At 52.4% G+C, this 13,023-nt stretch overlaps 2 protein-coding genes across 5 annotated transcripts; one reads left to right on the top strand and one right to left on the bottom strand.

Moving 5' to 3' along the window:
* Positions 1-65: 65 nt before the first annotated feature.
* Positions 66-11,231, top strand: Ptrh1 (peptidyl-tRNA hydrolase 1 homolog). 4 transcript variants are annotated; one of them, XR_014998900.1, is made up of 7 exons: positions 66-210; positions 680-899; positions 1,078-1,177; positions 1,342-1,387; positions 1,486-1,752; positions 6,562-6,661; positions 6,772-7,135. XR_014998900.1 is itself a non-coding variant. In XM_048432146.3 (5 exons), exons 1-5 carry the CDS (start codon positions 115-117, stop codon positions 1,666-1,668), a joined length of 645 nt encoding a protein of 214 aa, XP_048288103.2. In that variant the 5' UTR covers positions 66-114; the 3' UTR covers positions 1,669-1,961. The 4 variants fall into 4 exon arrangements, 1 of the variants encoding a protein (XP_048288103.2); XR_014998898.1 differs by lacking the exons at positions 6,562-6,661; positions 6,772-7,135 and adding an exon at positions 11,092-11,231; XR_014998899.1 differs by having other exon boundaries at positions 6,562-7,135.
* Cfap157 (cilia and flagella associated protein 157) lies at positions 1,747-9,546 on the bottom strand. The gene is made up of 9 exons (XM_048432142.3): positions 9,335-9,546; positions 5,782-6,053; positions 5,081-5,234; positions 4,358-4,625; positions 3,941-4,071; positions 3,626-3,776; positions 2,525-2,691; positions 2,221-2,413; positions 1,747-1,932 (listed from the first exon to the last, which is right to left on the bottom strand). Exons 1-9 carry the CDS (start codon positions 9,505-9,507, stop codon positions 1,861-1,863), a joined length of 1,581 nt encoding a protein of 526 aa, XP_048288099.1. The 5' UTR covers positions 9,508-9,546; the 3' UTR covers positions 1,747-1,860.
* Positions 11,232-13,023: the final 1,792 nt, after the last annotated feature.

Genomic DNA, 13,023 nt, shown 5'->3' with positions numbered 1-13,023 from the left:
CATGGAGGCCGCCTAGCTAGGCCCGGATTGGTCGTCGCTGGAAAGGCGGCGATGCTATTGGCTTAGGGCTGCCCGACGTCAGGGGGCGGGGTCCTGGCCGTGAATTGGGGCGGCATGTTGCGGTCTGGCCTTTTTCGCTCCGGGATGCGGCGGAGTTGGGCTTTGAGACAGTGCGCTTCGGAGGCTCGGTTCCTCGGGAAGCGGTGGCTGGTGAGTGGGGCGTGGGTGACCCGGCTCCGACGCTGCCCCACTGTGTTCCTTGTCAGCCGCCCCCTTTTTTTAACATTTTAAATTTTAGGTCACATTTATTTGTGTGTGCAAGTGCCGTATGGCTGTCAGAGGGCAACTTGGGAGTTGGCTCTAGCCACCGTGTGGGTCCCGGGGATCGAACCTGGGTTGTCAGGACAGCAAGTGCCCTATCTTCTGAGCCATCTTGCCGAACTCCTTGTCAGTTTTTCTACTTAGCTGGATAGGTGACCGGCAATATTGACTGACTCCAAACTTTTAGGAGTTGTGCCTCCGCACCAGGGGTGCGGCACCCCCAGTTTTGTGGGGCCTCCAGGAGTTCCCAGGCTCTTAAACGCTCCTTCCCGACCCTGGCTTTCTTCTCTGTTTCCCGACCACTGGTTAGGGCCCTGTGTGAGATTATCCGATCTGTTTTCAATGGCGTTGCCTGCAGGTGGCTGGCCTGGGGAACCATGGAATGCCCGGCACACGGCACAGCGTGGGCATGGCGGTGCTGGGGCAAATAGCGCGGCGACTAGGAGTGGCGGAGAGCTGGGCTCGTGACTCTCGCTGCGCTGCTGACCTTGCCCTGGCCCCGTTTGGGGATGCCCAGCTGGTACTGCTCCGGCCACGGCGCCTCATGAATGTCAACGGGCGCAGCGTGGCCCAAGCTGGTGAGTTGTGGACTTCATGGGTAAGAGGGCACAGGGACCAGAGAGAGGTTTAAACTGTGACAAGTGCCTGGTGAGCCCCGCTTACTATGCTGAGGACTTGGAAGCCTGTTTCTACATGGGGGTCGTTGTAGTCCCTCTGAGCAGATAGGTAATAACTAGGGTGTTTCCGTGTGCCAAGCGGAGCTGTTTGGACTGACTGCGGAGGACATCTATCTGGTGCATGATGAACTTGACAAGCCCCTGGGAAAGCTGGCTCTGAAGCTAGGGGGCAGCGCGAGGTGAGGCTCACATGTGCTCAGATTTGGGTAAGGATGCTGGCCTCTGATGGGGTGGAGTAGGGTTGCTGAGCCTATCTCTGCTGGCTGGGCTGCTCTGAAGAAGGCCTGGGCAAGGGAAGGGGGCCGCCTCAGGAAGTACTAACTGTTCCTCTAATCCCTTCAAGGGGCCACAATGGAGTCCGTTCCTGCATTAGCTCTCTGAACTCCAGTGTGAGTCTACCCCTCTGCCTTGCCCTGGGTGGGGGTGGCCAGCATGGGTTCCCCAGTATACGTCTCCAAGGCCCCCTTGTTCCTCTGGCACCCCACAGGCAATGCTGAGGCTTCGGGTAGGCATTGGGCGCCCCACACACCCTAGTATGGTGCAAGCCCATGTCCTGGGCTGCTTCTCCCCTGAGGAGCAGGAGCTGCTGTCCCCCTTGCTGGACCAGGCCACCGACCTGCTTCTGGACCACATCCGTGCTCGAAGCCAGGGGCCACCGTCGAGCCTCTGAGACCAGTGGACATATCTACCTGTTTGACGGCCTGCCGATGCCCCGAAGCCCAGACACAGCCACAGGACTGCCATGACACATGTGGTACCCACTGTTTATATAACTTCTGGGTGGCCCTAGGTCACTTGCAGATTGGAAGAGGGACTCTGGCCACCACAGTCTGTTTCTGCCGTGGCTTGGTCTCCCCGTGTGCTACTTACGGTGTAGGAAAGGTTTAGGAAGGCCCAACTTTCTGAATCTTCTGAGAGCGCCAGATGGATAGCTCTGCAAGATTAAAAGATGCTTGCTTGCAATCAGCAGTCTCCTGGGGGCCGGGGGCTAAGCCCTTAACCCATTCCTTACCAGTGGGGTGGGGACAGAAGGGTCTAGCAAACCCTTTCCCAGTGGTAGCATAGGTATGCCTTAGCCTGTATTCGTCAGGCCATTTTATAGGTGGGGAGGATCAGCAAGGTCCCACCATATCCCTGAAGCCACGCAGCTACAGCATGGAAAAACTAGGGCCAGCTGTCAGCTTGCTATCCCCAGGGTCCCCAGGGTCCCTGGCACTCCTACCTCATTAATGTTCTCTAACCGGCAGATCCCCATTCTGGTGACATATGAGAGGGACCTGAGGTCCTGAGGGTTGGGTGGGATGTGGGCCCGACGAGGCACTAGCCCTAGATCCCCTGGCTTGTAGGTTGTGATGGCAGAGAGCTTCTGTAGCAGGGACGTGGCTCCCTTCCTGGATATCTGGGTGCTGAGTTGACTGTGGGAAGGAACTTGGAGTTATCACCTCCATCTCCACAAGAGGAGGCTGAGAACCCGAGAGGTTGGAGAGCCAGGGTCTGCTAAGTCCCTCACAGGGCTATCTGCTCACCTCTCTTTGGGTGGGCCTTGGGACTGCTTGTCCTGGTGGCAACCCACAATGAACTGTGCTTTTGAAAGCACAGCTGAGCTGAGCAGAGCCAGCAATTGCTGCAGCATCTCCTTGCGCTGCAGTTGGAACACCACGTCAAAGTCACCGTCCTCTGCATCTGTTCGCATCTGTTGGTGTGATGTAAGATGGTTAAAGACCATTGGCCCAGATACTCACCCTCCCAAGTGCTAGGATTAAGGGTGTGCTCTGCCATACCTGGCCTTGATGTTTTAAGACACTGAGTTGCCCAGGCTGGCCTTGAACTTTATCTGTAGCCCCAGTCAGGTCTTGAATTTGGAATTCTCCTGCCTCAGCCTCCTCCAGTATGATAAGACCCAACTTGTATTTATTTATTTTCGAGACAGGGTTTCTCTGTGTATCTTTGACTGTCCTTGAACTCAGAGATCTGCCTGCCTTTGCCTCAAGTGCTGGGATTAAAGGTAAAGGCGTGAACCACCACCGCCTGGCCAGAGCCAACTCTTGGATGGATCTTTGAGGTCCAGAATCAGAAAAAGTCAGTCCTTGAGTGTGGAGGGCTGGACCACATTCTCCATTGCTTCTAGGAACAAAGGTAGAGATTGACCTCTGTGACCTCAAGGTGTGGCGGTACACGCCTTTGGTCCCGATGCCTGGGAGGCAGAGACAGGCAGACCTCTGTGAGTTCAAGGTGATTTAGCACACGCCTTTAATCCCAGCGCACGTGCTTGGTAACTTGGTAGGCCGAGTCCCTGCCTACTAGGCATCACCTAGGATAATGGGCAGCGGACCAATCCAAGAGTGACACGTCAAAAGCGAGGACTGTTTCCTTTATAAGGGCTGGGTTCCCCTCATTCTGGGTCTCCGCTTTGGAAGCTGATGCTCTCCCTCTCAAGACGCATTAAAGCTTTACTGCAAAAGTATCCTAAATGCCCCGCGTCGTTCTTGCTGGCGAGAAGGTAGCGCGGGACACTTGAGTCTCTCAGGAAAGAGGCCCTCTAAACTTAGCCCCCGAGGCCAAATTTCTTGGGGTCAACTTCTATCCTTGGTCCACTGGCACCTTGGTGTCTCCCACCGCTTGCTCACCTGTACAATATCCTGTAGGAGCGAGGTGGCCTGGGCCAGGACTGTTTCCAGTTTGACCCGAACCTTCTCTTCCTCAGTCAGCTTCTCTTGTAGCCGATTCACCTCCACCCGCTGTTCCCTCAGCTGCTGTTCTAGCTGGTCCTTGTCACTCCTGGTCCAGGGCAAGAAAAAGCCCACAACTGGCCCCATCTGCCAGCAATGGCTGGCACCACCTCTTCCCTGGGCCCTAAATCCAGTCTTCAGCTTGTCTGATAGGATAGGCCAAACCCTGAGGCTGTAAATGGGAATTCCCTGGCAGGCTTCCACCCAAGTCACCTCAGGGTCTGGTTGTCCTCCTGTAGCTGCTGGAAGTTCTGTTCCAGTTGGGACAGCAGGAGGCGTAGCTGCTCCGCCTCCTCCGTGCCCTGCCTCTGCTGGCGGCACTTCTCTGTCAGCATGAGGATGACCTGCGGCAGTGGGCAGGTGTCTGGCGGGACCCCAGCCCACCTCTCCCTCCCTCCTGGAGATGCAGCTGGGAGCTTGCTGCATACAAGCAGCCTGGCACCACCTGGATAACAGCCAGGAGGTGGACTCCACTCATTATAGGGGATGTAAGGCAAACAGATTCCAGAGCTAGGGCCAGCATCCTCACAAGGGAAGCCTGAGCCCTTGCTGCAAACCCTCCCCACCTCATGACTTGGCTCTGGCATGGGGCCCACCCTCTCATTTCCTGTGAGGGCATGGTGGTCATACCTTCTTGTGGCCTTTGCTGTTTCTGGCCATGATCTCTTGGGTGCTCTCCAGCAGCTCCACCTGTTGGTACAGTTTATCCTTGATGCTCCTGAGCTGCTCATTCTCCTGAAGCAGCTGCACACCTTGCTGAGTCACCCAGGACAGCTGCAAAGTCACATTGTTGTTCTCTAGGATGGCCCGCCTGGTTGTCTCCCACATCTGGTTAGTGGCCACTTTACGGAACTCAGTGGCCACCAGGTTTACACGTTGGATGATCTCTTTCCTTAGCCTGACCAGGAGGGTGGGATTGGAAGGAAGTCAAGCAGATGGGTATAAGTCTTGTTACCCCCTTTTTGGGTGAGAATCTAAAAGTACCCAGGCATAGCCGAGTGTGGTGGCGCACACCTTTAAATCCCAGCACTTAGGAACCAGAGGCAGGTGGATCTCTGAGTTTCAGGATAGCCACAGATATGCAGAGAAACCCTGTCTTTTCCTCAGAGAATATCTGGGCCTTTGGAATTTGAACCATAGAAACACACTTAATAAATAAAGACAATGAAAGTAACAAGTGACCAAAAGACTGCTCAGTGCTGGTGCCGGGAACTGGCTGGAAGCTCTTTCCTCCTCCCCCATAAATCCCGGTCAGGGTTTTGGGGACAATCTGGGGAGTATGTGATGCCCTTCTAGAGAGTGAGAGAGCTGGAGACTGGTGTGTGGGCCCCAGCAGGTCCCCAGCCTGCCCACCTGTCCTTGTCCAGCACAGACTTCTTCTCCAGGTTGTACACATAGTCCTTGTATTCGCTCTCCTGCTTCTGCAGTTGCTCCTCCAGCAACAAGTACCTGTCTGTCAGCTCCTCTTTCTGCAGCCGAAATTCTTCCAGGGCAGCCAGCTTTCCCCCTACCCATCAAGGGCCACAAGGCTGGTGAGGAGCTGCATCTGAGCACCATGAGTTACACCCTCCGAGGTCTCAACTTTGTCCGTGTCTTCCTGCCCACCCCTCCCCACACCACGCTTTCTGTTCTGACAGGACTAGACTGCATGCACCAGAGCTGGCCCTGCACACACACAGCCTTTCTCTGGAGCGCGCCCCCCAACTTTGCTAGTCTCACCATGCCTTGTTCAGCCCATCTCCTCAAGATACCTCCCCACATGAGAGTAACATGTGGGCATGTGACCGCTACAGCTGAATCTGGGCATGGGTGACATAAACAAGACCCTCCATATTTTTTAAGCACTTCCTCATCTACAGACTGGGGAAGGGACATTTCTGGCCTTGGGAATGCATGGACAGTTAAGGCAGATAGTGTTTGAAGTGGCAGTTAGCTGTTATCCCCAATCCCCAGGTGAGGCCCTGTCTCAGTGACAGCTGTGGCTTTGGGCCTTGCAACCCTCAGTGGCAAATTCACACAGGTGTGCTGACTGGTTGGTCCCCTGGTCCCCTCACCAAGGGCGATGTTCTCTGTGGTGAGCTGGTCCTTGGTCTCCTGGAATTCGTGGCGCACCTGGGCCAGCTGTGCCTCGAAAGCATCCTTCTCCATCTCCTTTGCCAGCTGTAGGCTCTGCAGCTGGTCATTGAGGTCCGTGATCTCATCCACCCTCTGGTTGAGTGTGCGTTTGAGGAAGGCCACAATCTCTCTCTTGTTATTGGCCAGCTGCTCGAACTCCTGGCGGAAGAGCTTCTCTTGCACAGCCAGCTCATCCCACTTCCGCTGATACCTGGGGTGGGGTGGAGATGCGGGGTCAGGCCTTGCCGGGCCTGGTCACAGGCACCGTTGAACCTGCTCTTCCAGACCCACCTTTCCATCAAGGGCCATTTGGGGTTTCGCTTCGCAGCCTCATTTACTGTGCCTCATGCCTGGAGACCTTAACCTTAGCCTGTGTGAGCGAGCATGCGCGTGTGCGTGTGTATGGACACATGCGTGTGCACAGAAACCCTTGGTCAATGTTGAGTGTCTCTGATAGCCCTCCACCTTTAGTTTCTGAGGCAGAGACTCACTCAGTCTCGAGTGTAACAGTTTGACTAGGCTGGCCAGCCGGTGGGCTTCAGAGGGCCACCAGTCCTCTCCTGCCAGTAGTAGGGTTTAAGGGACTCTGCCATGCCTGGCTTTTTTTCAAGGCTTCTGGGGACCCGAACTCTAATTCTGCTTGGCAGGACTTTACTGCGTCATCTCCCCAGCCAGCGTTTTATATTTATTACCTCACTCAAATTTTTTTTTTTTTTTAGACTATAGTTCTGGTTGTCCTGGATCTCACTATATAGACAAGGTTGGCCTCAAACTCACAGAAATCTATCTGCCTCTGCCTCCTGAGTGCTGGGATTAAAGGTATGAGCCACTGCTCCTGGTTACCTCACTTGAATGTAAGTCCTGTAGGGACTAAGTCTGCCTTCTGCTCACAGTGGTAGCAGATGTTCCCATCTGTCTCTGGTTCACAGGAAGTCTGCATTTGTCCCCAGCAACACAGACAAGGAAACTGAGGCTCAGAGACGAAGAAACCAGAAAGCAACAGGACTAAAACTTTAACCCAAGCCAATCTGACCTGGAAGTTAAGGCTTTTACCTATAATGCCTGTCCCTGTAGTCAGCACATTCAAGCTGGCTAAGCCCTTCTGCATCTGACACCCCTGCCTCTGTATCTCAGGACCTAACAGCTTGGCAGATACTAAGCACCGAATAACTTTTTCCTGATACAATTCCATCTGTTGTGTTAGATCAAGGGACATTTGTAAATTTTAAGAATACCATGTTTATTGGTTTCAGTGGGAGAATTAAAGCATTTGGAGAGTTGTTTGATTCCTAAGTGTTTTAAGTATTCATTAGTCTTTTGAATGAATTTCTATGTACAAGGCATTTTTAGGGTATAGGTGCCTGTGTGGGGAGAGAAGTCAGCCTGCTCCAGGAGTCAGAGAGGCCAGAGCTGTCACCCTGCTTCCTCCTCTCCCTGGGGTGACTTCCTCTCTGAGCCTCAGGATCTGGCTGCACTCTCTGCTGGGACTGGAAGGAAACAGGGAGACAGCAGAGGGCTTCCCGAGTGCACAGACTCAGCACTAGCTGAGATTTTTCTGCAGCATCAAATCATGAACAGCTCAGCCTTCTTGCATTTTCCCTATATATTTACTTATTACAGATGTGTGGTATTCATGCATATATGCATATTCACATGTGTGTATATGTATGGACGTAAGAGATTGACATTTGCTGAGATCCCCAATGACATGTAAGGATGCAGATGCTGTGATAATTATACCCATTTTATAGATAAGGGAAGTGAGGTTTTCCACTTTATATATTGAAGCAGGGTCTTCTACTTGAACCCAGGACTCAGTTCATAGTCTAGCTGGTTTGTTTCTAGGGGACCCTTTATCTCTGCCTCCCAGGGACTGGGATTATACCTACTCATTTGCATGGGTGCTGAGGATTCAAATTCCAGCCTTCACATTTGAGTGGCAGGCAGATGCTTTAGCCATCTCCCCAGCCACCTACGTTTCTTTCTAAGTAGGAGTGTGACTCTGGCACTGGGGCAGAGCTTCATAGTCAGCAAGGTAGCTTTTTCTGGGGGATGGGATTTAAGACAGGGTTTCTCTGTGTAGTCCTGGCTGTCCTGGAACTTACTCTGTAGACCAGGCTGGCTTTGAACTCAGAGATCTACCTCTGCCTCCTGAGTGCTGGGATTAAAGGTGTGCACCACCACCACACGGCAGAAGCTCTATTTTTACAAACATTTTTATCATATTTTATTTATTGACTTGTATGTGCATGCATGTGGCCATTGTGTGCAGGTGGTCCTTAGTTCTCCATTCGAGTCCTGGGGGATGAGTGGCAAGTGCCGCTGAGCAATCTCACTGGCCCTACAAACTAGTTTTTGTTTGTTTTTTAAATTTATTTACTTTTGTTTAATTTCCATTGACATTTTGCCTTCATGTGTGTCTCTATGAGGGCATCAGATCCTGGAGTGACAGACAGTTGTGAGCTGCCCCATGGGTGCTGGGATTGAACCCGTGTCCTCTGGATCAGTAGTCAGTGCTCTTAACCACTGAGCCATCTCTTCAGCCCCCAAAACTAGTTTTAAAGTAAGAAAAATGAGCAAATACAATGTCTATTATTAAATGTTAAGAGGGTCCTTTCCCTGCCATTTTTGTCACATACAAACCCAGCCTTAAGAGGGAAAGCCCCATGTAGAAAAGTCCCCCCTCCTTTTTTTTTTTTTTGATTTTTCAAGACAGAGTTTCTCTCTGTAGCTTTGGTGCCTGTCCTGGAACTCACTCTTGTAGACCAGGTTGGCCTTGAACTCACAGAGACCCGCCTGCCTCTGCTGGGATTTAAGGCGTGTGCCACCACCGCCCAGCAAAGATCCCCTTTAGTTCCCATTTAGGGACCTTCAGTGGTTCACAGTTGTAATCTCAACAACTGGGAGACTGAGACAGGAGGATTAACATGAATTCAAGGCTACTCTGGGCTGTAGAGTAAGACCTGTCTATAAAGCAAAGCAAATACGAGTAGGGAAACAGGCTCAGCCTAGAGAAACAAACACACTGGATCTTGCCATAAAGAAAGAGGGAACGAGTGACCTCCTCAGCCACCAGGGGGAGCCATTTCTAATTTATTTCACTAATTTAACTACAAATGCTTAAGATCCATTCTGAACCCTTGGGAGGCAAAGGTAGATGAGTTCGAGGCCAGCCTAGTCTACAGCGTGAGTGTCAAAACAGCCAAACCTACACAGAGAAACCCTGTATCAAAAAAGCAAAAACCAATCAAACAAACTAAAAGTTCCCATCCTGCTGGGGTAGGGGTTGAGGAGGGGGTTACCTGGGACAGGTTAATGCTAATTAACAGTGTACTAGCCAAGCTCTGGGAGCTGTGAAGGATTGGGGAGATCCATTCACCTCTTAAGGTGGTACCTGTTTACTTGAGGAGTCCAGAACCCAGCTCTAAGGCCCCTGTCTGAGCCTGTGTGGGCTTCTGACCTGGCACACTAGCATCCCTGCCACCCACCCACCGGGCCAGCCGGTCCTCCAGGTCTTGGATCTGTTTGTGGTAGAATTCCTTCAGCTCCTCCACCAGGGTGGACTTCTCAGACTTCACGGCCGCACTTGTGTCCTTCTTGCCCCCTTTCTTCTTCTTGCCCTCAAAGTCTTTGCCGCCTTTGTTCAGCTTCTTTTTAGGAGCCATGGCTGATGGCAGCCACTGCTTCCAAGTCTCCTTTAAGAAGCCAGGTGGTTGCTAAGGAAGTTGGATCTATACATAGCAACAGCCTAACAGAGTGAGACTGGGTTTTAAAGGGCCACTGTCCTCTTGTGGGCAGGGAGCCTGTATCTGTTCAGTGCCTAACCTTTCAGAGCAGGATGCCAGGCTAGTGGGTACAAGTTTGTTTTCCATGAAGACCTTACCTTCCCCAAAATGGAAATAATGTGGTATATTGATTACAGTCATCAAGAGCCCTAGAAATCACTAGCCTGTCACTCTGAGACTTTGGGTAATCAGAAGTTGGAAGACTAGCCAGGTAGAACCTCTTCATAGACTTTTAGCTAAGACCAGAAGACTCAATCACTGGGCCCCATGCTAGTAAGCGCCTCCCCTAGACCATCCTGCCAATCCTTTAGTGGCACAGCCACACAGCATCTTCTATTGGAGGCTCCAAGGCTGCAGTCCTGGGATATCCTTGAAGCTTAGCGGTAGGGTGCATCTGTTCCTACTACCCCACGCAGATGAAGTTCTTTCTGTAGCTTTGATCTTGACTGTACCGTGATAGGGAGGGAAAGCCCCTGGAGTCGAGGAGACATCATGCAAGCATGGGACTGGGGACAGTAGGTATCCAGCTAGCAGATGCCCTGCTGGCCCCTTGGGTCTCTGTCCTTTCAGCACGGAGCCATCTTATCAGTCACATTGGGCTCCTTTCAGTTCGTGTTTGTCTGCTCCTTAGTCCCCAGGCATGTCTGGGGTCCGTCATCTTCAATGATGACTGAGACTTAGTGGGTTCACTATGAGGGGGACTCAACTTTGGGGATGTTACAGGAGGGACCATCCATCATAAGCAGAGGACTAGAGGGGATTCCACTCAGGGCTGCCTGATTCTCCCAGCCACGGTCATTCTGACTCCATGAGAGTGAACGCCTGGTGTCACACACAGCTGGGCACCTGGAAGGACAGAGGGAGCAGCCACATCTCATGGCCTGGGTTCTGGGGTTACTGGGCTGGTCGCTCGGAGCCCTGGGATGCTGGGGACTAGGGCTGCGGCAGAACACAGCACCACTTTGCTGCTTGGTGGGATCAGGGTGGAGAGGGCCAAGGGAAGTCGGGGGAAAAAACAAAACAGAAAAACACAAGAGAGTAGCCAAGTGTGGACATGCACACCTGTGATCTTAGCGGCTTGAGGGGTGAAGGCAGGGGGAATACAAGTTCAAGGTCAGCCTGGGCAACTCAGCAAGGCTCTGTCTCAAAATAAGAAAGCATGGGCCAGCAATATGCTCAGTAAAGCATATATGAGCTTTTTGTGCCCAGAACCCTGGTGGAAGGAAAATGGATTCCTTGAAGTGGTTCTCTGAGCTCCTCCTGCATACCACTGCACATGCCCACAGCGACATGAAAACAGCGATGAGCAAGAGATCAAACCCTGAAAACCAGCAGAAAGAGGTTAAAGAGTCATTCCCATTGTGTGGGGGACAGGTGACCCCGGGGAGAAGGAATAAACGGCATTTACTCTGCTTCAACAGTTACTCGGTGTAGAATTCAAGTCCGTGTTGGATCTTATTCCAGGCACTCTGCTGACTGGACATGCTGGCTGGCTGAAGTCTTCCAGGAGCGAACATTGTGATCCCCCTACCCCAAGCTTCAGCTTCCTCACCTGCGCAGCAGCAGGGACCAAGGAACCACCTACCACACGCCTAGGAGAGGCCGGGCATGATTGCGGTGCGGTCTTCGTCACTGCCGACAAGGCGAGTCTTGCTGGAGCTGGGTGGGATGTGCCATGGACTGTCCTCCAAGCCAAACTGCCACCATTTCAGACCTGCTTGCAAAGATCATTTTAGCTGAGCTTGTTGACTGTTGACCTTCCCTCACAGGAGGAGATGGGGGTCACTGGACCCACCTGTACATCCAGCCACCCCCACCCCCCAAGCAGCTGTATGCAATTCTGCCCTAACTGCACGTGGCCTCAGGATCTTGGGAAGGGGCTCCATCTCATTTCCGGTGAGGTTGCTTTGGGTTTTCCCATGCTCCTGTTTGTAACCTCGGACTCAGGCTCTGTGAGTATGGTCACCAAACTCCCTGGTTCCCTGGGGGTGGGGGACCTTTGGTAGAATCAAACTTGGGTTTGTCATTGGGACCTTAGAGACGTGGGTAGTTGTTGCTTAGTCTGCTCCCCTACCTCCACCACCTGGGCAAAGATACTTGCTACATATGCAAGATCTACAAAGTAGCCTTGAGTTGATCCATTCCTCCATGCAGTGAAGGTATCATTTTCTGTTACCCAGGCAAGATAATGTATACAGGGCTTTATGTAGTTGACTTAAAAAGATTTATTTTTGTGTATATGGATGTTTTGCCTGCATGTCTATGTGCAGTGCTGATGGATGCCGGAAGAGGGAGTCAGATCTCTGGGAACTGGAGTTACAGGAAGTGTTGACTCACCCCGCGGGTGCTGGGAATCCAGCTCCAGACCTCTGAATAATACATGTTCTTAGCTGTGGGGCCGTCTTCCCAGCACTAATCAGCTGCTTTTCATTGTGTTTTGTGGTGCTGGGATAAAGTTTGAGGCCTCACACACCAGGTTAATGTTCTGGCTGGCTTCGGACACAACTTTCAAGTTCTTATCTTTTAGTCTTGAAACTGGGTCTCACTAAGGCTGACTTTGACCTTGCTCTGTAGTCTAGGCAGCCCTAGCATGAAAAAATTTCTTCTGTGTCAGCTTCTTAAACAGCTGGGGTGGTGAGCCTGTGCCCCTGGCACTGACACAGTCAGCTGCCGATGGAGGTGCAGGGCCTCGCACTTGATGGCTGATGGCTGGAGCATGTGAACGGGGGCTGCTGAGAGACTCGGAGGCAGCAAGAGGCCAGGCTTCACTACAGAACAGCCCTCTGGCAAGAACCTGGTACCCTCAGCAACCGTCATTTCCCTCCATCTTTGCCAGAACTGCCACACTGAGAGTCAAGCTTCCAGCACATGAATGTCTAGGGACAAGTCATATATATCCAAACCTCAGCAGGAGTGCATTTAATGAGCCCCACGACTCTGTGCCCCGAGTCCTTGGTCTATGGGTAATATTGACCTGGTGTCTCCCCTCTGAGCCAGCCTCGTAGCCGACTCCCCAGGTCACAGGACACTCAGCTTCCAAACTGGAGGAGGCACTTTCTCCATGTGGGCGGGGGCGGGGGCGGGGGCAGTGACATCTCAGCACTCTAAATGCACTGGGACCTCCACTCAAGCTGGAACCGGGTCCTGCAGTATCTGAGGCAGAGGCGTTCTAGAAAGGAACAGGCTGAAGAGCAGCTCCCGTCGTGTCTAGGCAGGACTTATTTATTTTTACTTGTTCATGTGAGACAGTATCTCACTGTTGCCTTGGCCAGACCTGGAACTCATTATGTAGATCTGGCTGGCTGAACTCAAGAGATCCCCTCTGCCTCTGCCTCCCAAGTGCTGGGACTAAAGGTGAGTGTTGCTATGCCAGCGAGGCAGCATTGTCTTCCTGCC

This window comes from Myodes glareolus, chromosome 21 (assembly GCF_982192425.1).
Source record: "Myodes glareolus chromosome 21, mMyoGla1.1, whole genome shotgun sequence".
Taxonomy (NCBI): Eukaryota; Metazoa; Chordata; class Mammalia; order Rodentia; family Cricetidae; genus Myodes; species Myodes glareolus.
Note: the sequence above shows the minus strand (reverse complement) of the source record. Positions and strands in the feature narration are given on the sequence as shown.